This window comes from Acomys minous (genome assembly GCF_964271855.1).
Source record: "Acomys minous genome assembly, chromosome: 14".
Classification (NCBI taxonomy): Eukaryota; Metazoa; Chordata; class Mammalia; order Rodentia; family Muridae; genus Acomys; species Acomys minous.
Genome location: NC_140496.1, coordinates 85,494,103 through 85,519,975, shown reverse-complemented (window position 1 = coordinate 85,519,975; position 25,873 = coordinate 85,494,103). Strand labels below are relative to the sequence as shown.

Here is a 25,873-nt window from a genome sequence, read left to right as displayed (position 1 = left end):
CACATTAGCACTCATGGGGTTTTATGACTTACAGTCTTGAATCCACTCAATGTTTTCCAATGGTCATCATCCAAGACCTTTTGAATTGTTAAATCTACAGATAAATACCAAGGCTCGCAGGTCTGTGAATGGGCAGTCACAGTTACCCTGGCTGGACCGGGGGAGGGGTTGCTATTCCTTGATGCCTTTCTTTTCTATTCTCTTAGGTAGTATCTTTAACACAGTTTCCTAAAACGTCACAGAAATGCAGTAAAAACCTGAGATCCTGTCACTGAGTCTGTAAAGAGTTCATAGATGGAGTTCAAGATAAAGAAGAGCCTCCGTTCTGTCTTCTGTTTCAGGACAGGGGAGAGAGCCTCTCTTTGAGTGGACATACTGCACATCTGACTGTATACCAAAGGCACCGGAAAAACCTGCGATGATACAGCACTGGGCACCGGGGAATTCAGAATGTCAAGGTTCAACAGTCATTTTCACGAAAAAAAATAATAACAATTGACATTATTTGATATGATCATGTAAGATGTTCGCTCTGTGCCTCTAAGAACTCTGTCTTTGCATATCATCTATGGTGACCATAACATACCCATAGTGAGCAATTCTAACTTCCTCCCTTTCCCATAGCAGACCCTAGTGTCCACATTAAAGAATATTTTGGAGGTTTTCTTTTTCTTTCTTTCTTTCTTTCTTTTCTATCTTTTGGACTGAGACATGTTGATTTTATTAAAGGGGGTTGGGTCTGCATTTTTTTTTTACTATTGTCACAGGTAGACTTTTTTTCCCCGGTGTTGTGCTGTGGAGGAAACACTGTAAAATGAGGTGCCTTTTACCTGCTGGGCAGCTGCATTCTGAAGGCGCCTGTCTTGCGATTCTTATTTTAGCCATATGTTCATAGGATTTCTGTGGGGAAAGCAAAGATATGGGCACAACCGTCAGTAGCGCTGAAGAGAACTGGACTCTTAGGGGCTCTCTGGCCACATGCCTGCCTTAACCAGCATCCGAGAGCTTGCATAAGTAATATTTACATATGGACTTGGACTCTAATCAAAAAGTAAGAGAATCCAAGCCCTCAAATGAGACAATGACCGCTGACTTGGTAGCTGGATTGCAAGGGTTTGGCTAACATCTTTCTCCAATCTTCAATTACCACCACCCTCTCCTTCAGCCCAAGCATAGGCGATCAGTGCAACCACCTGGCAGTGATACACTGCAGATCTGAAGGCACGGTAGCCAAGAGAGAATTTGTGAATGTCCACTGCTCCACAGCCTCTCCGTTGGAAGTAAATTTTTTTTTTAAAAAGCGCCCCTAACTTGAGTTGAAAGCAATCTTGAGGATAACGTGATTCCTTTCAACTGGCAATTTCAGGGGTTCTACATTCATTAATACCTGCACAGCATCCTTTCCCAAGCATAAAACTTTTTTTAAAGTGCTTGAACATGAAAAGATTCGAGGGGTAGGATGAATGATTCTGAATCTATATAAGATTGTTTCACTTGAAAATGATTACCTTTTGTATATTAATAACACCTGTTTTCCTAACCTTTCCCTGGGAAGGAGATACGCGATCTTATGTCAACAATGAATACTCTCTGTAGAACTGAGAGGTCACAAAAGACTGCAGAAAACTAAAAAAAGAAATAAAATGCTCCTCCCCACACTCCCGCTACTCAGACCACCCTTTCCTCTCTTAGACCTCCATATATGCTTAGCATGCAAGCACTACGGAAGAGCAAGGGACAATATCAGCCACAGACTTGCTACCAAGGTACTTAACACACACTCCAATACTTGGCACACACAGTCAAGCCAACTATGGCAGACAGGAAGGGTCGAAGTTAGCCCTGCACGCAGGACTCACACCTGTGCAAAACACTATCCACGTGCAAAATACCCAGCCTTTCACACCTGAGCCAAGAGACGCTCCACTTTCTCCTGAACCATTGCCTTCAGCTCATCCATGGTGGCAGGCAGCGGACGGAAGGAAGGAGTCCCTTTAGAAGATTCAAGAGCAGCAATCCTAGCCTGGAGGTCGTTGGTTTTCACCCCAAGATACAAACAAAACACAACCGCAACCACTGACAGGAGAGTCGCCAGGGCTGCGCATGAGGGCATGGTGCCGGCACAACGTTGTCCCAAGGGGCGCGGATCTTCTGATCCAGGCTCTCGTGCCCCTCCTTTCCCTGCAAGCTTCTTCACCAACATCGTGGCGGGGTCGCCGGCCTCCGCTACGCCTTCCACCCTCTACCTCCACCAATAATCTCAGGAGAGGAAGAGTCGGTTTCTCTAAACTTCAGTCCCCGAGGCTGCACAACTAGTTGGTAGAGTCGCAGCCCCTGCTCAGAGATGGACCTGCGCGTGGCTCGGAGTCCGGATCAGCAAGCGTGGACCATCCTCCTGACTCCTTCTCCTCTTCCAACTAGGAGTGAAAAGCACCCTCTGACCCCCCCCCGGACTTTGTGGCGTCGGGGGGTCACGGCTGAAATGAAACCCACCAGGGCAGCTCTCTAACAACCCCCCCCTCAAGATCCGACACCTTCCTAGTGGTCCCCGCGCAGAGGCGCGCAGGGTCCGCGAGCCCCTCTTCCTGCTCAGACCTGTTGCATCTGCTTGCCTATCTCTACCTATTCCGGGGCTTTCTACACGCCGACCTGTCTCCCACCTGGATCAGTTCAAGGCCAAAAAGAAAAGAAATGCAGAGAGACGCGGCGGCGAAAGCACGGCCCCCGAGTGGTGGCAGAGGAACTGAGGAGAGCGGAGAACTGAGTGACCCAAGCAGCGATCGTGAGCCGCGAGGGCCCCAGAAGTAGCTCCGCAGCCTCGCGTGTGCGGGCCTTAAATACCCCGGGATGCTCGTGTGTGAGACAGTGCGCGCGCGCCTGAAGCGCGGCCCGCCCTCCTCCAGCAGGAGCCTCCTTATTAGCATAATATATTCACCTTTGCCCAGCCCGCCTGGACCCACGAGGGGGCGGGAGCGCGGGTGGGAGCAGAGCCCGAGGTTCCTATTAGCATAATATATGCAAGAGCTACAGCAACCGCCAGGATTGGAGAGGAGCTTAGAGACCCTTCCCCTCCCGCCACCGTGTGTAACTTCAGCGTCCCCTAAGGCCACCACTGGCCTTAGCTGGGGGCCAAATAGAGGTCGGCTGTACCGGACTAGCTTATTACAGACTTAGCCCAGCGCCTCTCTTTATTTGGGTTTTAAGAAAAAAAAAATGGAGGAATGGCCTCCTGAAAGGAAGAACGGAAGCAGAACGCCCCAGTTCTCCAGAACCTTGCTCAAAGGCAGCCGCCGGGGCTCCTCCACCTAACGCTAGCGCGACGTTTGCCCTCCTCCCTCAGTTCTTTCCCACTTGCCCAGAGGCAAAGTGTCTGGCTGACGTCTGCACGGTACCTTCCCCACTTCCCTTCCTTCCCACGCCTTGCAGCAGTTTCTCCAGCCGACCAGGGAAGTTTTCTCGCCCCTCCCCCGTTTCCTCTTGTCTTGATGCTGTTTCCCCCGCAGCTCTGGGTTCCTAATCTGTCCTAGAGTGCTAATGTGTTTTCCTGATTCCCTGTTTTGTGAGCGTTTGAGGCATACACATTTCTCAGGATTTAAGAAAGGGCTGAAGAATGAAGTCAGGTTTTCCTCTTCCTTAACTCTCGGTTTGCTGTTCCCTCTGGATCAAATTACAAAGTCTCTAAAAGGACTTTTCTTTTTCTAACTTGATAACAAGTAGCATCTTGCATCCAACTGAATTTGAAGGAAAAAATAAAAATAAAAGTAACCCTAACTCTTCCTCCAACAGACCTTCCTAATTGGCTTCTCATCTTAAGAAATGCCACACTTTTCTAACCCTCCTTCATCTAGCCACGCTAAACTCAACTAATTACTGACTGCTGTAATCAATGAACAGAATACCACCCGAGCAGTTCACTCACATGTGTGCAAACGGATAGTGCCAAGGGAGAAAGACGGAGGGCAGTATCTGAGAGACAGTCTTCTGGGCATGCCAGGAGGCTGCACCTATGAAATCTCTACAAGTGGTCACATAAGCAAGACCTCAAGACCTGAACCATGCCAGCCTGGACTGAGGAGATTGCACAAGGCCCGTGCCTAGAGAAAGAGCTACCAGCAACCAAAGGCTGCTGCAGAAGAATCCGTTTTCTTCATGGACCAGCTCCAAGCTTTCATCTCTAAATACATATACACATGAGAAACACTAAATCGATTCACTAGGGTGTGTGTGTGTGTGTGTGTGTGTGTGTGTGTGTGTGTGTGTGATGGAAATTGCTCTCTACTACTGAGCTATATACCTCCAGCCAAAATTTTTTAATATGTCGATTCTTTTCACATTTCAATATAGCCTCCATTGATTAGTTTGTATGTTTGGTGGGTGGTGGTGGTTTGCAAACATTTTCTTTGCCAGTCTTCTCAATGTTTTCTCACTCCTTGGGCCCCTGTTTTATGCCATCTTTTCTTCTAATTGTACTCTCCCCAGTAGAATTCCTAATTACCATCTTTTAGCTGCTGAGCAACAAATGTATATACCAAACCCAAACCTCCTGAGCCTCAGAACCATGCAGCCAACCATTTGACATTCATATCTCATTAGCAGTTACAACTTAACATACACTGCTCCTCCTTGCTGGGCTTATTCCGTTTTCCTTCACAGTATGGAGGTGCCCAGATTTCTCCTCACCGTCCTCTCTATGTTCCCCTTGATTCCTTCAGTACATCCTGTCATCCTCATGACATCTTAGATGTCCCCACTTGGCACCTGTCACCTGACCAGACTTAGTGCACATGCTGTCCCTCTGCATACCACCTTCTAGAAATCTGCAAAAAGAATAAGAAACCTTTCAGTTCAGACAAGCACAAAAGCCATTTTCCATTCTGATGCCAACAGTAGGACACACAGTCTGTGTGCATGATGTCACGCTCTGTGGAAGTTGGCCACGAGAGGGTCCTTCAGCGTCTCTTGTAAGCTCTTAGAATGATCAGATCTCGGTGGAGAGAGCGAGAGTTGGAATTTTGTGGATTTGAGACCTTTATCCAGAGGATTAGGTTTGCTTTGTGCCTTTGGTGGGCATGATATCTCAGAAATGTGCCAGCCATGAGCACTAAGATTTCAAGACCCAGAAGATTCTCTGCATCAAGCTCAAAGAATGCATGGATTAACACAGCTCTGTGGTCTGAACCCACTTGGTTCTATAGAGGCCACAGAGCATCATTGCTTTGATTTCTACGTGGAGAAAGATTTCTTTTTCAAAAAGGTTAAAATAGCTCTGAAAAAACCTATGGTCCGGCTGACTCCAATTTGCTTATGATTCATATCTCTGAAGATGGAAGAGGGTCTAAAGCCTTTACTCTAGAAGCCAGAAGGAACAGAATAGTTTCTCCCCTGGAATGTCTAGAAGAAAAGCAAGCCTCCCAACTAACACCCGAGAAACTTCGGAATTCTAGCCACCGGTACTATAATTACTGTTCGTTTTGTTTGAGTTGCTAAGTTTGTAGTGAGATGTTATGGTGTCAAAATAACAATCATCAAAAAACACAAGAAAACGGTCTTTGTCTGTACAGACAGCATCGGATGTCACTCTGGAACCATCCTGAGGCCCAAAAGTCGAGCAAGCCTTGCAACGCTGGATTCCTGCATCCTGAGGGTTTGAATAGTGTCTGTGCATTGCTGTCGTGCCTAGGAAAGACTGGTGAGCACATCTTCTCTCATGTCGTGCAAAATGGGGATACCCTCTCCAGAAACGTACTAGACAGGAAAGAGTGTCCTCATGGACTAACTCAAGAACAGCCAACCAGACAACTGTGCAGTCACTCTCCTTCCCACTCCTACTGACAGAGCTGAGGCCCTGCTTGATTTACTACTACCAATTTTTACATAGTCAAATACGAGGAGCAAGTGAGACTATTGACAGACAGGCATGGCAGAAGGAAAAGGTGAGAAAGAAGATGACTAGGAACAAAAGCAACAACATGGAAGAAAAAGCTTGAGGTATTTATAATTTAAGAAGGTGTGATCCTAATGCCTTAAGAAGCTGACCCATAATGGGTATATTGTGTAGATTAAGACATTTACACATATTTCAAATTTGGACAGCTCATGTGTATTTGGAAACATTGTTGACAGATGAGAATTGCTTGGATAATCACATTATGTTGTTTTTAGGTGCATGTTAAAAACATTTTTTAAAAAAAAATACTTCAGTTTGGGTGAAAAATACCTTTCAATGTCATTAACTTTCGAGACAAAATTTCTAGAACCCTGGCTTCGGCCACTGTTCCCAGCAAATTTACCCAACAAAAGCACACATACCCGGGGATTCCTGCCTTTCTGTGTACACCCACACCACCTGTTGTAACTTCTGAGTGTCTTAATAAAGAAAATGATGGAATAAGCCGTGCACGGCATCACATGCCATTTTATAAACTTCAGAGGAGAGTTGTGTGCTCACAGAGCCATGCCCTAGGAAGGCAGTCTCACAGAGAGAATGGAGCAAGCTGGAGAGAGTTGAGAGGACTGAAGCTTATAAGATACTGTTCCTCTACAGCCAGACGAATTTCAATAAATCACAAACAAATTATAAATATCGTTCAGGGCAGACGAGCAGAAAAGAAGTATTTGGCTCCAAGTGACAGCTGAAAAATTCCCTCTCAGACAGATCAAGGAGTTGATCCCATTTGCACAAGCCCGGTTAAGCAAGGGGCTTACAGCTGTATGAATCCAGTAATCTGGACGGTGCACACCCTCCCAGCCCGCTGGCCTCTGCGCAGCCAACACTCACTTGTCATTCTATTGTATTTGGAGGGAGTAAGTGAATTTTCTTCTCAACATTTAAATAGCCAAGCATTAAACTTACCAAGGTTTTTTTTTTCTCTCCAAAATTCACCAGTTACATTGGTGATGGAAGCAAGGGGACATGTTTTGACAAATTTAAAATCAACCCTTATATGTGACATAATGTAGACAGAACATGCCCACACCGTTGAGTCAGCCCACAGTTAAGAATCCAGATGCTCATCAGTTTTTCCACTTAATAGTTGGGGGACTTTGAATAAATGACTTAGCTTTTCTGTACTTCAGTTTTCTCCATCTATAAAATAAGGATAATATATACTTTAACTAACCATTAGGACATTCTGCTATCAGCAAATGGGACTGTGTGTGAAGGCATTACACTGCCTGGCAGGTAGGAAGTGCAGCAAATACTTTTGTTCTTATTGATGCTGCTAGTATTATCACTTTAAAAGTGTCCATTTACTGACCATAGACACTGAAAGACAAGAACAGTGCTCATTTTTACACTGAGTTTTCATTATACACCATGATCTTAGTCCTATTTCAGTTTATATGGACAGAGTAGCCTCAAGGCCACCTTCCAGGTGTTGCATGATTTGAGAAATTCCCCATGCCAAACAATTCTTGGTGTCTTATAACATTTTTGATTTGTTGCCCCCATTCTAGAACTTCATATAAATAAAAGCATGTATTATATATTCTAATATGTCTGACATCTTTTGCTCAGTACGGTTTTGGGATTTACCCATAGTATTGTTATACATTATAGCATTTTTTTCTTTTCAATTGTCATTTTTACAGCTTTTCTCTTAACTTTTCAGTAAATGCTTGGATTATTTCTAATATTGTGCCATGTGATTATTCTATAAATATTTATACATATATATTTCTTTTGAGTGTTTTTAAAGTATAAAGAATCATCTCATTTACAAATGACAAGCTTGCTAAGACTGTTTATGAAGAACAAGCTGAGAATGTAGCTCTCTTTCAGACAGCATAATATTTTACAGTGCAGAGTAATCAACACAGTCTGCTACTGCTCCGGGTCAGAAATTAAACCAGGGAACAGAAATATAACAGCCTGAAGACAGCCTGGCCTGTACACATACAGCCTATTCCAATGGCAGGGAAAGGACTCTACAGAGCAATGAGAAAGAGACAGAGTTTTCCATTAATTGTGTGGTATAGTCATACAGAAAGAAAATGAAATCGAATCCTTTCTTCAAAGACTACATAAATATTCATCAGGGAAAGTTTATAAACATAAATGTAAATGATAATCATATAAAAACATTGGGAAGATAACATAAAAATATCGTTGTGATCTTATTTAAGGCAGGGTTTTCTAAACAAGACACATGAACAGGTAGCCACAAAGGGAATGACTGATAAACTGAAGTACATAAATTTAAGACCTCTACTTCTAGTTTAAAAATAAAAAAGTTAGGCCAAGTGGTGGGAGGCAGAGGCAGGCAGATCATTGTGAGTTCAAGGCCAGCCTGGTCTACAAAGAGAGTTCCAGAACAGCCAAGGCTACACAGAGAGACTTTGTCTCAAAAAACAGACAAAAACAAAAACAAAAAACAAACAAAAAAAAAAAACAAAACAAAAGATAAGATACAGAATTGGAGGAAGATATTTGCAAAATCCAGAAGTGAAAAACTATCACACAGAATGTATAAAAACAACCCCAAGAGAGAGAGGGAGAGAAGGAACCAGAACAACAACGAGAGCTTGAGGAGGACGTTTACTAGCCAGAAATAAAAACAGCCAGTAACCATACTAAACTATGCCCAAGCTGAGAAATAATCAGAAAAAATCTATACTGTAACCACAACAGATACCAATATCCTTGCCCCAAGATGGCTACAACAAAAGAGACTGGCATTAACCAATGCCTGAGTGTTCTGTTTGCTCTTCATTACTGTGATAAACATGACCAAAAGCAACTTAGGGAGAAAAGTGTTACATTGTACAATCCATCACTGAGAGAAGTCAACAGGAAACTGGGGCCAGGAACTGAAGCAGACACTACCGCAGGGTGCTGGTTTTGGCTTGTTCAGCTACTTTGCTTATACATCCCAGTACCTCCAGCCCAGAGGTAACACTCCCCACTGTGTTCTTCTATGTCAATCAACAGTCAAGAAAATGTCCTACAGACTTGCCCTCAGGCCAATCTGATGGAGGTAATTCCTGAGGGCTCCTACTTCTCAGATGTGACAGTTGATGACTGAAGCCATGGCACAGGGACAATATGGGGCAATTGGAAGCTTCCCCCGTGTTTTCAGGATCATTTGAGAAAACTATCCAACACAATCAATAAGATAAGCATGCAAAGCATTGTGGGAGGAGTTTCAAAGGAGTAGCAAAAGTCTGAGATGGTAGAAAAGTCCAACAAATAGATGCCTAGCGGTCTTAGCAGAGAATTCAGTTGAGGGATGGTGAGGAAGAGGTCACTCTGTAGAGGTGGACATTGTAACTCTGCAGCCTGTAGTGACAAGGAAAGTAAACATGACCTAAGATTGGCATTCAGAGTTCTGGGTTTGGGGGCTGGAGAGATGGCTCAGAGGTTAAGAGCAATGGCTGCTCTTCCAGAGGTCCTGAGTTCAATTCCCAGCAACCACATAGTGGCTCACAACCATCTATAATGTGATCTGATGCCCTCTTCTGGCCTGCAGGTGTACATGCAGGCAGAGCACTGTGTACATAATAATAAATAAATGAATCTTTAAAAAAAAAAGTTCTGGATTTAGCAAAAGGCTTTTTACCGGTGTGTACAGTAAATATGAAAGGAAGTCAAATAGGAAAACAATGGTTGATAAACAGAAGGAAGCCAAGAACTGCTGGAATTAAAGTTCCCATGGGCCTACAGGTGACAACTAGCACTAAGAATAAAAAGTGACTTTTGGCTTGGCACGCCTTTAATGTCAGTACTCAGGAGGCTGAGGCAGGCAGATCATGTGAGTTCAAGACTAGCCTGGTCTACAGAATGGGTTCTAGGGCAGCCAGGGCTACACACAAGAGAAACCTTATTTCAAAAAAACCACACACAAAAAGTGACTTTTGAAGCTAAGCATGGTGCCTGAGATTTAAGAGGCTGGGGCAGGAGGGATCACTTAGCCTGGGCAACTTGGTGAGATCATGATTTAAAAGGAAAAGGGAAAACCACAGAAAAGACTTAGGAATAAAATCAAATCCAAAACCCTTCCAAAAGCAGGAAAACTGAGAAAATGGGATTGGGAGAACCTTTCTTAAGACCTGAGAAAAGTCTTGTGTGATGCTCAGAAAACTTCACTGTTCACAGACCTTCTGAAAAACTTACCTACACTGTCTCCTTGTCAGCTCAGCCAAAGCCAAAAGCAGAGCAGCTTACCTCAGGAAAGCAAATGCCACTAAGACATATGTGAGCCAATAGCTCCTTAAGAAAACTCTATCAACAAAAACTCTACACTGCTGAAAGGACTCGGGTGGGGTGGGGGGGCGCAGGGAGACCTTTCCAGTGCTAAACCTCTACATCCAGGAAGCATCTGGGAAAAAACTGTGGAGCTGCAAACACAAGCTATCTTTCATGGGAAGAAAGAAAGCTTAGCACACGCGGGAAAGGGAAGGTCAGAAGGCAGAGCCAAGAGCTACAGAAAATCATTCCCAGGAAAGAATAGGCTTCCGTCCTAACCAAAGCGCTTAAAACATTTGCTCCTTCGGGTTCCTGCTTTGGGGCCGCCCTTTCTTCAGATAGCCGTTTCACACCTCGTCTTCTCACATCTCTTCTCCGTCACATACCTGGAACAGTGTTGCTCCCACCGAATGCCAGTGATTGAAGCAAATCACATGGCTACCCCATTTCAACCGGAAGAGGACTAGGCAGACACAGATGCAGGAACTGGAATTCACTGAGGACCATTAGCATGACATGAGGAAGTATCCTCAGAGGTATGAGAGACAATGAAGCGATGCTCAGACACATGGATGGTATATCCCAAGAGATTTGCTGTGGGCAGGGCCTTCAAGGCACTAGAATGTAAGAGGGAGGGTGGCAGGATAGAATGCTTCATTAAAATTATTAAAAACGATGTTGACAGAAATGCCTAGGGGAGAGCTCCTCAGTCTGAGATTTTTCACATAATAAGGCTGGAAGTGGTCTGTCATTGGCAATTCTTGAAAGTTCCCTAGGTAATTCTAACTGGGAGCTAATTCTAATATTAGGTGAGACCCGCTATTCTATAAATGATCTTAGAAATGAATAGTTGAATTGAGTGATAACGAGACATAAAGTGTTGAGAACAGAGATAAAGCAAGAAGAAAAAACAACAACAAGAACAAAAAACAAAACAAAACAAAAAACACCACACTACAACTTCCATTTCTATGAACACTGAAGTTGCAAACAAACTTTTTAAGAAAGATGATTGTCATGGCGTAAGCACAGAATTCAAAGATTTAAAGCAGGGGTGAATAACCGCAAGAGCCTACTGGAAGAAATACAGAGATATAGCAAGAAAATATATTTTGGGAGAAACTTTCAGAATTTTAGTGAAAATAATATAGAGAGACCATGGCTGGTCCAACTGGACATTTACGTGCCAAAGAATGAGCTTGGATCCTATTTCATACCAAAATGTAAAATTAACCCAAAATAATCAAGAAGTAAAATTTAGGAAGAACTCAAATTAGGACATGCTTAGGAAAAAAAATCACCGAGGACATTTTCATAACTTTGTTTTAGTCCATGGTTCCTTAGCTTAAACACCAACCAACCAAGCAATAAAAGGGAAAATGGGTAAATTGACTCTTAACCAAAATCAAGAACCTTTATATGCCAAAGCTCATCACCTGAAACAACCCACAAAGTGTGGTTTCCAAAGCGCTTGTCTGATAAGGGACTTGCATCTTAAAAAAACAAAAACAAAAACAAAAACACAGAGATACTTAAACCTAAACAACTCAATTTTAAAATGGGCACAGAGGGGCCAGAAAGGTGAGTCAGAGGTTAAGAACACTTACTACTCTTCCAGAGGACCCAGATTTAATTCCTAGCACCCATATGGGGTCTTACAACCATCTACAACCCCAGCTCTGGGAGATCGGAGCTCTCTTCTAGACTCTTCAGATCTCCACACACCGGTTTCAGGGGACCTAATGTCCCCTTGTGACCTTTGTGGCCCCAGTGCATGCAAGTGGTACACAGACATGCATGCAAACAGAGCACTCATACATATAAAAATATTTTTTAATTTTTAAATAGGCACATAGTCTGAACAGATATTACCCCAATAAAGATATACAGACAATTACTAAGTATACAATATCCATTGACTAGAAGGAAATATGAAACAATATTGCAATAAAATACATTTCTCCCACCCTTTATGATTCCATAGTCAAAAAATAGATAACAGCCATTGCCACCCAATGTCTGGGTCTGTTTGAGTTGATAAAACAAAACACTGCAGGCTAAGTAGCCTAGAAGCAACAATTCCATCTTCTACTGTGACCTTATAAGCCAGAATTGGTCATGGGATATCTCTGGGATCTCTTTTACAAGAAGGAAAATCCAATCATGAGGGGTTTTTCCTTCCTGACTCAAGTGCCAAAAGACCCACCCTCCTAACAGCAACTCCCTTATCAAACACAGCTACTGCATGCCCCAGTCATGCCAATCCCAGTCATATACCCAAAAGAAGAAACAAACTACAAACAAAATCATGTCTATGCAAAAATGAGCACATGGGGTTTTTTGGTTTTTGGGTTTGTTGTTGTTGTTTTTGTTTTTGTTTTGTTTGTTTGTTTTTTGATTGTTTGGTTTGGTTTTTCGAGACAGGGTTTCTCTGTGTAGCCTTTGCTGCCCTGGACTTGCTTTGGAGACCAGGCTGGCCTTGAACTCACAGCAATCCGCCTGCCTCTGCCTCCCGAGTGCTGAGATTAAAGGCGTGCGCCACCACGCCTGTCGAGCACATGGTTTTTATGACAGCAATGCTCATAGTGACCAATCAGTGGAGACAAGTCAAATGGCCGTCAAGTGACAAGTGAATAAGATATAGGATGTCCATTCAATGTAGCGTTTTTAAGACATAATAGGGAATGAAGTACTTTATATTTGCCACAGCATGAGTGAATTTTGAAAAGACTATGCTAGTTGCAGGAAGCCAACACAGAAGAATTTTATATGAAAGATTTCAGGCAAGCAACTCTATATATAAAAAAAAAGTAAATTAACTGTCACCTGACTGTAGTGGCATAGAGAGGGTGTGAAGTGGCTGATAAGGAGTACAGTGTTTCTTTGGGGTGTTTTTATGTTTGAAATATTTCAAAATTAAATATAGTAATGCTTGCACATCTCTACAAATGTACTAAAAAATTGGGTAGTGCAATTTAAAGTGATCATTTTATAGTATATGAGTTATATGTCAATGAAATTATTCAAAGAAAATATACAGTATATTATTTAAAGTTCAGGGCTAACCAGGGTAAACAAAACTTGGATATATTTTGGCAGTTCCTTAAAAAGTTAAATGTTAAAGTTTCCTATAACCCAGAAATTCTACTCCTAGGCATACCTTTAAGAGAGAGGGAAATATATGTATGCTGCACAGAAAGTTGTTCATGAATATTTATTTCAGCATTATCACATTACAGTAAAAAAGGAAAAACTAAAACAACAGCCATCAATGAATGGGTGGATAAGGAAAATGTTCTGGCTACATAAAATGTATTAGTGTTCAGTCACAAAAATGTTGATAGATGTTGCACCCTAGGTGAATCTCGAAATCATTGTGCCAAGGGGAAAAGCCAAACCCAGTGGCCACAGGTCATGGGACTGTTTCTTACAACATATTTACAACAGACAAGTCTACAGAGACAGAAATGGGATTATTAGCTACCAGGGGGTGGGAGAACAGGGATTGATGATGTATGGGCATGAAGCCACTCGTCTAGATCGATGAAAAAAAAATTGAAAGTAGAAAGAGGTGACAATTATCCAAAATTGGTAGCACAGTGTGAATCTAAAGTATATAGGACTCTGATGTATATACTTTATAATTGTTAATTGTGTGTTGTGGGAATTCTACCCCAACTCAACATTTCTGATTACCGAGTCTTCCCTACTGGAGATCCAACAACATAGGGCAGGAAGCTAAATCATGGAGACTTTTAAATTGTCCTCAAGCTGTTGGATATATAATACATAATCAGTATGTAGCTTCTCAGGAGAAAATTTTTAAATAAAAATTTACTCAGTTCTCATATTCGACACAATAGTTCAACACTCTGAAACAATCATTATTAAAGAGATATAAGATGGTTTTCTGTGGGTGTGAGAAGCGTGTAACCTTTTCTGAAGCAGGCTAATGTTGAATATCCGAGATCTCACTTCCGTTCTTTTCTATAATTAGTGGGATAGTTAGCTAATTGTTAACGTGTTACACATGTCGTTACTCTTGACCCTCTTGTCTGGATCTAAAATGTCATTAAGAAAACTCTCCTTGGAGCAAGTTAGCATTGGACAAAAACCTTTGCAAAGAGACGGAACATAACAGCAGGCAGACTCTGGCAGAGGGCTGCAGACAAACGTCCCGGCAGTCTGTAGATTGTAACCACCTCATGAATTATGCCGTGCAGGCCACCCATCTTATGTACAGCCATTACACATCTGGCACAGGAGTGAGAATCTCTTTCAGACTCGGAAATCCAGGACATGAAGACTTGAGTTAGGCACAGTTTTGTCATCATGACCTAGCTACTCTCCAGTTGTTTTAGTAGCAAATCCAATCTAGATTGCTGCACACAGAGTTTCTAGAATCACTGATATTTGTTACTTTCCAATAACCTGCTCAGAGGCCTAAACTCAGGCACCGTGTGGGGTCTTGTGGCACCCAACCTCAAGGCCAACCTCCAAGCCACCTAGTCACTCCTCACATTCACACATACACACACGCACGCACGCACGCACGCACGCACGCACGCACGCACACACGCACGCACGCATGCACTGGAGCCTCTTTAGAACCTATAAAGAGCATACTGCCATGATAAAATCTGCCCTTAATAGAATAGGCCTGCAGAAAGGAGGCCTCTGGAGTCTGCCTGGGAAACGGGCTTTGGTGCCATTTGTAGGATTACACAGCCCAGAAGCCTGTGCGTGGTTGGAGTGGAGAAGCACAGCCGAGGAACTGGGTGAGTTTATGCTCTTATGGCCCAGTAAAGGGAGGGTGGCTGAAAGGTGGTCCAAATAGGACCCTAGAAAGGCCAGGCCCAGAGTGTAAGTGTGGAACAGTCAGCTTGATGTTCAGCATTCTTTCCATGACTTTGAACAGTTCTAGTAATCACGGGTTGAAGAGTCATTTCACGCAGGATCCCCTTTATTAGAACGAGGCATAGTCAGCACCTTGTTGCAGTGGGGCAAAGGGAGGGGAGGGGGCCGGGGGGGGGGGGGGAAGGCTTGTGTCACATGACCTTCCTGTCTTCACATGTTTGACCTCTGAGGTGACCAAGGCCTCCAGAATAAGGCTTCCTAGAGTGTGGGTGTATGCTGGGATGGTCTCCTTGGCCTCATAAGACAATTCCTTACTGTCTTCTTAGCTCTTGAGTGTTATTAATAAAATGTCTTCTGTATTTTTCGCCCAAGCATTTTAGGCTTTCAAATAAGAAAAACCCCCCCAAAAAATCAAGAAAGTTGGGGGTGAATTGCAATCAACGATTAGTGACAGTAGAAATCTCAAAATTGCCTTGAGATATGTGGGTGCTGGCAAATGCCTGGAAAATGGACCCCACGCAAAGCATCAAGTTTCCTTTGTTGAGCTTTGAGGTGCATTCTTTAACAAACACTGCCTCACTAGCACCTACTGAGCGCTGCATCTTGTCAAGCATGTAGGGTGGTACCACCTAGAGGATGCACGCTGCGCCATTAAGACCATCTGATCCTAAGAATGAGGTGGCCAGTGTAAATTTAAAACTGGTACGGAATGGGCATGGGGCACAGACCTTTAATCCCAACTCTCAGGAGGCAGAGGCAGCCAGCCAGGGTGCACTGAGAACCCCTGTCCTGAAAAACAAAAAACAAAACAAACAAACAAAAGATCTAAGGGAGATGGAGTATAGAAAATGGACAGAGCCTGCAAGGACCCAGCCTTGGAAGTTACAAACTAAAACAGAGATGTCATGTTTTGCAAGGACTATAAATCAAAGGTCTCAAAATCGCAGGCCACAGACTGGATTCAACCCACAAAAGTGTTTGGTTTGGCCCATGCAGCGTTTTTAAAAATAGGAGATTTCCCATTTTTAAAAAAAAATCCGGATTTCCATCTTCTGTAAGTCAAAAGACCTGGCAAGTGTCCTCCTTGCCAACTGGCAAGCCTCAGCCGGAGCCCAGACAAGCAGCCTCCTCAGGGAGAGCCTTATTTTTTTTTTCAAGTCACCACATTTCCCATCAGTCCCCCTTCAGCCTCCCCACACCCCTCACACCCAGCATGGCTCACTTTCCAAGTCTAATGAAAAGCGCTGTATGAAATGCAGCATCCGGGCCCTTCTCCTTGGAACCAGGGTATTAGGCGTGGACTATGAAGTCCACATGACCCCATATACACAGTTTTTAACCCCATTTTCCTATATGAGGCCTCGCCACCACCTTCACTCATTTGAGAGTCCTTCCTAAGGGCATTTAAGCATATGGCCTCTGTGTGTTTGCTCTGTCCCTGCAGATAGGTCAGTGGGACGGCCAGAGGTTTTCCTTCCAAAGGCTCCAGAGAGAAGCCACCACGAGTTCTGTGTCAGAGCAGGGCTCAGGCACTTTGTCCTGGCTGTGATGGTATTTACTGGGTTTGAGTATCGAGTTCTCCTACTGCTCCTCCAGCCCTTGGGGTATATTCAGTCCTCTCAATCTGACTATTTATCACTAGAAGAAGATTTGCAGTTCAGCCCGGAGGCACAGAAGAGCAGGATCTAAGGTATAGGAGACAGGCAGGCCTGGGTGGAGCTTTGCACCAGGATCATAGCATTATGAAGGGCCTCAGAACTTCAGTCAACTGGTGAATCACAGCAAAAACAGCTTCTGGAACTGTGGGAAAACAAGATAGGCATTGGTCGTGTATGTCCCCGTGTTGGTTGGTGTGACATCTTCTTCAATTCTAGCAATAACTGTCATTTTCTCTGTCAGAGGCCTCTCATCAGGAGGACATGAACCCATCTTTAAGAGGTGTCCCTTACAGCAGACAGCTAGAAAATATAATAATACATCTGCCCATGGTGGTCCATGTCTATAACCCTGTACTCCAGAGGCAGAGGCAGGAAGATCATGAGGTCAAGGCCAGCCTGGATATACGTAGCAAGGTTCTGTCTCAAAAAGAAGGCAGACTAAACTGGCTTTGAGCTGTGACTCTTCCTCACCTTTTCTTCTGAGTTTCAAGGCAGATATGAGATCAATTCAGGTAATAAATGTGGGGTTCTGAGACTATTGCCTGGCATATATCAAGTACTCAATAACCCCTAGCTTTTATTACCACTGTACTTTATGTCATGCTGTGGACTAAATGTTGGCATTCCCTCAAAATTCATCTGTTGAAACTCTAGCCCTCACTGTGATGATATTGGGGTAGGGTCTTTGGGGAGTTATAGGAAAACAGGAATAGAGCCTCCATAAGAGGCCTCGGAGACTTACCTCTTGCTCTATGTGATAAGACACCAAGACTAGCAAGCTGGCCGTACCCAAGCAGTGAATAGTGCAGAAACTTAACCTTGGACTCGCAGCCTCTGGAACAGAAAGAAATCAGTGCAACTGTTTATGATTCACGAATCATTGAGTATCACATACTGGTATTTTGTCCATCTTTTTTATACACCTGCATTAATGAGAAATAAAGAACAGTGAGTGGGGATTCTGTTATAGCCTGCTCTACACATAGATGTCAGACTATGGTTCAGAGCATCAGGAGTGGTGTGCTTACATATGAGAAAATGACTTAGAAATAAACATGAGCAGCGCCATTTTCTTCCCTAGCATTTTATATAGAGCTCACTGTGTCTCCAAGATTTTACTGCTGGACCTGAATCCTCTAAATTCAAGCAAGACTTAGCGGGCCAGTCTGGATACTTTGTGACCCACAGTTTACATCTCAACTTGGGCGTTCTTAGCCTCCCCGGCATGTGATCTTGGCTTAACATCCGTTGTTGTCATTTGACTCAAACCCAGGTCTCCTCACATCTTTCAACTATTGGTCTATATTCTTATTTATTGTATCCAAGGCTTTCAACTCTTCCCCTAACTGATTCCAACAGAACACACAGTGGCCACACCCCACACCTGTCTGCTCTTCTGCTTAAGGCTCTCTTCCAGTGTGATACACTTATGGAGTGGGGTCCCAGATTCCACGGGGATTGTATTCATTTGTGGAGGTGGGTAAGTTTTGCTTCACAGCAAGCTGGCCTGAGAATGTTGGTCAGTGGTAGGGTGGATGCCCAGCATGCACGGTGCTCCGAGTTCCACATCCAACAGAAGAAGGGGAGGGGAGGAGGAGGAAGACGTTCATCATGTGTAACCCCCTCAGTCTGACACAAGGAGCACACCTGCAGAACCCAGACCCAGACCTGGAAGTCCAGTCTCTCACTCTCTGCCACTGGAGAACTTTGCGCTTGACTTCATTCTTTCTAATAATAGTACTGAGGTCTCCCTGGATGTCTGACTTCTCTGCTCAAACTGTATCTGTATGACCTACTCATACTTTTGCATTCTTGGTGTGTAGGGTTATTTACTTAATATCATGTAATTTATTTATTCATTTTACTATTATTGGGAATGTGGGTTGGATACAGGTTTCTGTTTTGTTTTTGGTTTGGTTTGTGTTTGGGGGCTATCGGAGATATTGATGTCATAGCATATGTATTCTAGACTTTTGGTAACTTTGTATTTTTACTGCTAGGGTATCTAGGAATGAGTCAGCTGTTTTAATGTGTTTGTTTTTAATAGATAGATCTTGGTTTAGTCCATTTTCTGTTACTATGACAAAATAACAGAGACTGGTTAACTGATAAAGAGAACAGGCTTATTTGGACTCATAATATTGAAGCACGGGAGCTCAATGCCAACACACCTGATGAGGGTCCCTTGATACCTCACAGGTGGGGCAGGTGGCATTGTGCGTACCAGGGTGCATAGGAGAGCAAACAGTGCACATAAAAGGGAGACACACCTTAAAACAACATGTTCTCAGGAACTAACCAGTTTCCTTGAGAATCAATCCAGTCTCTTTCAAAGGCCCACCACCAACCCCCCCCCCCCGCTACATTTAAAGGCCCACCACCAACCTCCACTACACTAAACTCACCTTTCAACTTGAATTTTGGTAGAGACAGAATGCAAATTGACCCATAGTGTTGCTACAGAGTTTTTTCAAACTATCTGCAACTATGCACACTGTTGCCTGTGGCTCAGAGTTCCCCCAACATCGCATGTTCTCACCAACCCTGAATACGGGGGGGGGGGGGGGGGGGGGGACACAGGCCTTTGGAGAGGAAGGAGGATACAGAGGCAGGGCAGGATGGGCTAAGAGAAGCAATGGATGGGTGACTGAGCGAAGTGCAATGGTCTACATGTATGAAAATGTAATGTAACTCAAACTTTTGTACAGTGACTCAAAACTACTTTTAAAAAGAACAAATGCAAAAAGAAATAGAAGTACTGCACAGCTCACTGTGTCCAGCCACATGCAGAGTCCTCAGCTCCCCGCCCCCACCTCCTAAACTGAGAAGTATTTACATTAAAATTGAATTCTGCCTTGTGCAAACAGTCTCTAAAGAGATGGCTCTGCAACCACACGGTGAGTTCCCCGTAGGCTTCCCAGCCAGAACTTTTCCACGGAGCTATGTGCAAGTAAGGATGCCAGCGCAGGCATGCAGTCACAGCTCCCTCCGATATCCGGCGCCACTCTGCATACATGCAAATGTTATAAGCCTTCCACTTTTAAAAGAAAAAGACAAGGCTTGATGTAGCTTACCTTAAAATATTAAGAGCCCTGTGAAATGATCCAAACTTCCTTGAGTGGGACTCAGACAGCATTTTAGTCTTCTTTACAATAAGAACCATGGCTTCAGTGCCAGAATATTGGAAATATTGCAGCGTGAAGATTAAAGCTTATTGCCAGTGTATGATACCAAGACCTTCTAAGGTCTGATTCTAATTAAGTCCATCCAGCTGAAACTTACTCACAGCCTCTTTCCTAAATGTAGTCTCTTTTACTAGGAAAGAGATCACGTAAATTCTTAGGTATTCAATTCCCTTACTAAAGCACTTACCAGTGCTAAATTCACCTTTAAAAAAAAAAAAGCAAAAGTAGAGGATGGATGAGGCACTTCGCTTTTTCAAATCTACCCTTGCAGTCACGTGCTCTTCTGAGCTTAAATGTTTGAGCCCCTATCTAATTCTTGAGGAACTGTTGGGAGGAACATCGAGGATTACAGCATGTCTGCTTCCAAATAACTCAGGGCTTATGAGAAACAAGTAATACATACCCATAAGTAAACCTGCATTTATAACTTCCAACTGTAGAAAGAAAAATGTCCTTAATTTTATATCTCTCTTGCATAAAGAACCCTCTTGTTCTTTTCAAAGTGTAGCAACAAATACAGAATATTCTTCCAGGGAGACTTCTGCCTCAGTAGAGAGGTTCTCCTCCCTACTCTGGGCAGCATTGTGCACTTCTAAAAGGAAATCTAGGACCAGAGAGGGTGCTCAGAGTTGGAGCACATGTTCACTGCGTGCAAGGCCCTAAGTTTAATCTCCAGATCTGAAGAATATGTGCGTGTGTGTGTGTGTGTGTGTGTGTGTGTGTGTGTGTGTGTTCTTTTTTGTAAGTAGCCAAAAGCTACCTGTTTCTATGTACATGATTCTCTCCCCTTCCCCCCTTCCCCCCTTCCCCCCTTCCCCCCTTCCCCCCTTCCCTCCTTCCCTCCTTCCTGGCTCTTCCTCCTCCATCAGGAAACCTGAGCAACACATTTGAATTCCTTATGTAACTCCTATTCTAATTTAAATACAAATTATAAACCTTGTACAAAGGGTCACTATGATTTTTTTTTTTTTTTTGGTCTTTTGAAAAAGAAAAACGCATTGTGCCATTTCATTAAAGTTAAATGCCTTTCTTGCAGACACCTATATGTCTGCTCACCTCCTAAGCTGCCCTTTGTGGGTTTTAATTGACTTTTCCTAGACTGCCTTCAGCCATACATACACGAGCCACTGTACTCTCCCCCTGAGTCGTACATTGAGGTCCTATTAACACTAATGGAGTTTATGTGTGTGCACACTCGGGGAGAATAAGCCCCTTAAACACCTTTTTAATGGAACAGTTTTGGTTCTTTCCATTCCCTTTCACGTTGGACTTTTCCTCACCAATCCGTGCCCCTCCCCCCCAAACAGTGACGTTCTGATCTCTTTTTCAGCTCTTGTGCTTTATTCTTTATTGAGCTCTGGTGCTGAGAGTGGACTTGGCTTCCCCTCTTTAATTGGCCATTCCTGGAAAAGGCCGCATGACTAGGTCATTACTACTGTGTCTCAGAGCACAGCCCAGGTTGCTTTCACTCCCGTCCCTCACTTTGCAGAAACTATGTTTAATGCACAGGCTATTTTTTTATCCTCCTGAAGCCCTTCTAGCCAAAAGCTAATTAAGCAATGAATGCATATTTACCCAAGAGGTTAAAGATCTCTATTTCTTCGGTGTTAATGTAAAAATAAATAGGCATGTTTTTAAACTCTCACTTTATAATGTTTTTATTTGTTTATATGTTAAAGGTTTTTCTTTTTTTCTTTATTTTTATTTTTAAGTGCCTACTACATAGGACTTCAGCAAAATGTCCAAATTTAGACCAGAAAAGTGGTAGAGTGGACAGTACCTTTGGAACTATAAATCCCTGAGATGTAAACTCCCCGTGCACATGAGAACAATCATATTTTTGTTTAGCTCTTAGCAGTGCATTATTCTTTATTGTTCTTCTTACAGCTTGATTGATGACGTTACAATCCAGTGCTGTTTTCTTTTCTCCTTTGTAAAGTGTGTGTGTGGGGGGGGGGGGGCTTGCTGAGGCTGCGACCAAGTATCCAGCAGAGTACTGAATGTTTTGTATCACTTTCAGTCACATGACATCACCATTTTGGGTACATCAATAACCACTGAATGAGTGCTGAAAACCATGTGTTGAAAACATATATTTTAAAATGAATGATTATGGCATGAGGGGAAATTAAATCAATGAAATCTAATTCTACAATTTAAATTTTATCCTACTACGAAAAGTAAAAAGACCACTCTAAGCCAGAAATGGTGGCACACACACCTTTAATCCCAGCACTTGATAGGTGAATCTCTATGAGTTCGAGGCCAGCCTGGCCTACATAGTGAGTACCAGGACAGCCAGAGCTACATAGTGAGACTCTGACTCAAAAACAGAGGGGGGAGAGAGAGAATAATTCATAGCAGCAAAAACACACAATAAGCAATGGATTTCTCCCAATTGAGAAATGCAATTTAAGCCTTAAACTGCCAAGTCTTTTATCTCTACATTGCATTTAAAAACAAATAACGGAATATAGCCAACCTAGCATTGTTTAGTTTCACCTCTGAAAGTAAGTTTCAATTTCCATTATGAAGAAATGTCATTCTGATGTAGTGGACGACTTGTAAAATAAAACTGATGAATGAGAGATCTGATGGTGTATATGGAAAGAAATAAGGCTAAACGTTACAAAGTGAATTTCACTTTTTTTTTATTTAAAAAATCATGCAAGATGGGAACCAAAATCATCGCCCACTATGTAACACCACTGCACGCTCTTCTGGCATCACAGTAACAGAACCAGTTTGAGTTGACTGGCCTCAGACTGTTATTTAAATGTATAAAAGACTGTGCCAGCAGGAACAGCCGTGGGGCGGAAGGCATGAAACTACAGGTGTGAGAGGTGAGAGTAAACTGGCGGCTTTGGACTGTGACTTTTAGAACTTTGGGGCAAACCCTGATGACGCACCCCACTATCCCATGACTTCCAGAGCAGCTGAATGAGTTGCCGAAGGGTTCCCTTGCTCTAGCCTCCACTCAACCCCAGCGTCCCAACCGCCAGATCCTGCAAACCCATTCTATACTTAAGTGAATTGTCCTACTCAATACAGACTGGAATCTGTCTAATTCCATAGACATAACTACATGCATATAACAATGTGGACATTTTCATTTATAAAAAGCTGAATTGTATTGAACATGTCTGAGTTTACAACATTTGACACCTTGATTATGAGTTGGAAGGTAAGGGCAGCAGTGAAGAGGGATCCAGCCCTCCTGAGTGATCTTGACTCAGTTTCCCGCTCTTGCCTTTCCTTCTCCAATTCCTCATACCTTTTCCTCACAACTGATAGGCATGAGGGTGGGCACATGTAGCCATATGGCCACTGGGAATGAGAAAGGACAAAAAACTCTAGCTTTTGCGTTTTTTTACTTCAAGCTTTTGCACAACCTCATTATTTTGACATTAAATTTTACATTAATGCAATAAAATAGCTCTTCATATACTGCAGTGAAATAAAAGTGTGAAAGGGTAATAGAGTTCATGAAAGCTGACTTTATGTTCTCTGACTTTCAAGGTTGGAAAATTTTAACTCTGCAAAAATGCACTTACGCACTTTTTTCACTAATGTATTTTCCATTATGTCTAATTTATTATGAAAATCAAGTCTTTATCAGAATAATTAATCAGATCTAATAGGTAGAGGAATGTTCTGGTGCTGTAATGGCTAGTGTCCTAGCACAAAAAGGTGAACATTACGTGTGAAATATGATGTTTGGTGGGCGCTCAATCAGAAAATCGTAGGTTGGATGCACTGTTCTCTTAGAGCTGAAAGGGACCATAATGAAATAATGGCTTTTAACATTAGCTTCTTGATGATTCAGGAGAGAATACACCCAGGTAATGAGGACCAGCGCAAAAGCAAAAACATGCACTAGAGCAAATGACAGAGATTGTGTAGTGTTTGAGCAGAAATACCAGACAAGCACCCTCTTTCTTCTGTTAAAAGTGGTGGCCCACTACCCTTGTCACCTGAGATTCTCCTTGGGTGAGAACCTGTCCCACAAAAACTTGCATCCAGGTGCAGTGGGAATTCCAACATGCTGGGCTCAGCACTCTCCTCCCAAATTAGTGAAGCTTCTAGAACTTTGACCAATCTCCACCTACTTAGTCAAAATCTCCTTTCCTGGAGTCCCAAAACATCTTTTTTTAAGCCCCCTCTCAGCTATCATCATCCCATGGTGTGGATGGGGGCATAAACTCCACAGCAACACTCCAGACCTACCTTCAAGCCCGCTTCCCCACTGGGTGTGTGACCTTGGCCAACTGCTTAACCTCTTTGTGTTTTGTTTCCTCATCTGGCAAGTGACAATAATAATAGTGCCTCCTTCATAATGTTTCTGTGAGCATTAACAGGCAGCTCCCATTTAACAGATTAAGTATCAGGCATGTGGAAAGCACTTTGCAAGTGCAGTTCTTACTGAATGGGCTGGTCTGAATGCCCCAGCTTTCCCCAACACACACACACACACACACACACACACACACACACACACACGGTTGCACATCACATACAAACACACACACACACACACACACACACACACACACACACACAGAAAGAGAGAGAGAGAGAGAGAGAGAGAGAGAGAGAGAGAGAGAGAGAGAGAGTCAATCTAAGAATATAGGGGTTATTTTCTACACTTAAATGAAAATTTGAACCCGATAACATTTGCATAATTTGGCTGGTGACTCTAATTACTCTCTGTTCCAAGAAATTACCTTGAGTTATTAAAATATTGAGTCAACAGAACATTCAATTTTTATCTACTACAGAGCTTTCCCCTATCCCAGCTTGAAACCCTTTAGACCTGGTGTGTATAGGAAAGGCCAGGCATGAATACGTGGGTGGAATATGAAGGGTCAGCTTTTGAATGTTTGCCTACCTTCACCTATTCGCTCCCAGAATACCTGTCAGTGTTCCTTTACCTTACATGGAAATCGTACATTGTGATAAATCCACAATAATGCTGGTTATGGCTGGTACAGCTGTGCATGGCTGGTACTCTGAGCTTGGTAATAGATTAGAGCTAGGACTTTTTCTAATCAAATGTTATTGGACTTTCCTTCATTATAAATAAAGGGCTATTTGCTAACAATCTAAACTCTAGTCCTGCGGACATTTGGCAATTGTCCCAGATTCTCTTTGTTGGGGCTTGTGACAATCCAAACAGCCCTTTGGGCAAGATAAAGTCCTCCGAAAGAGTCTTCACAAATGAGCTTTTCTCCCATTTTCTTTGACCTCTTCCTTGTACTATCCCATAAACAGGCACACGCGCCACCACCTGTGGCACATGCTGTGACGGGGCGTGCATTGTTTTATGAACAATGTTTGGATAACCAACCAAAATTATCATCAAAGGTCTGTGTAGTCTGAGTGTTGTGTTGAAGATGTTTTCCTCTTACCCATGGTGCTGTTGGAAGGTAGGGAAACCTTTAAGACGTGGAGTCTAGTGGGAGGAAGTTAGATCTTCAGGGTCCGCCCTTGAACTTTGTTGTGAAAGTTTTGGTTTTATAAGTAAAACTGTTTTTGTTTTACTCCCAGGTGTGGGATATGGGGGTAGATGGGGGCCTGCTCCAGTTTGTCCACAGCTGATAACTGCCTCCTGTGAGGGCAGGTGATGTTTGTCAGCTGTGAACTACCTCCGTGCAGGGGTGTGGTCTTTGTCAGTGGGGATAAAAGCCAGACCCAAGAGAGACTTGGGGCTCTGAGAAAGAAGAAGGCTGCTGGTGCTTCCCCCGTGCTGCTCCTGGTTGCTGTTGACTCAGTGTGACGAGAAGTTGGAGATATCCTGAAATGAGGATTGGGCTTGCCCCAAGAAACATGACGACCCTAAACAGCAGGAAGTAGCTAAGAAAAACTACATCCCTTCTCCCCAGTAACCTTTTTCCTCCCCTACCTGGTGTTGGAAGGCATTGGGGTGGAATAGGAAGAAAGAGATTTAAAGAACCCAAAATAAAAATAGATGTTAAAAGTATGCCAAC

General features: G+C 43.2%; 1 protein-coding gene across 1 annotated transcript in view; it reads right to left on the bottom strand.

Moving 5' to 3' along the window:
• COL25A1 (collagen type XXV alpha 1 chain) overlaps positions 1-2,917 on the bottom strand; it is a 400,933-nt gene extending 398,016 nt beyond the window's left edge. The window contains exons 1-2 of the mRNA XM_084756859.1: positions 1,907-2,917; positions 831-900 (exon numbers count right to left, since the gene is read on the bottom strand). Of these exons, the coding sequence (XP_084612985.1) occupies positions 831-900; positions 1,907-2,203 (367 nt within the window). The 5' untranslated portion in view covers positions 2,204-2,917. The remainder of the gene's footprint in view (positions 1-830; positions 901-1,906) is intronic.
• Between the last annotated feature and the right edge of the window lie 22,956 nt (positions 2,918-25,873).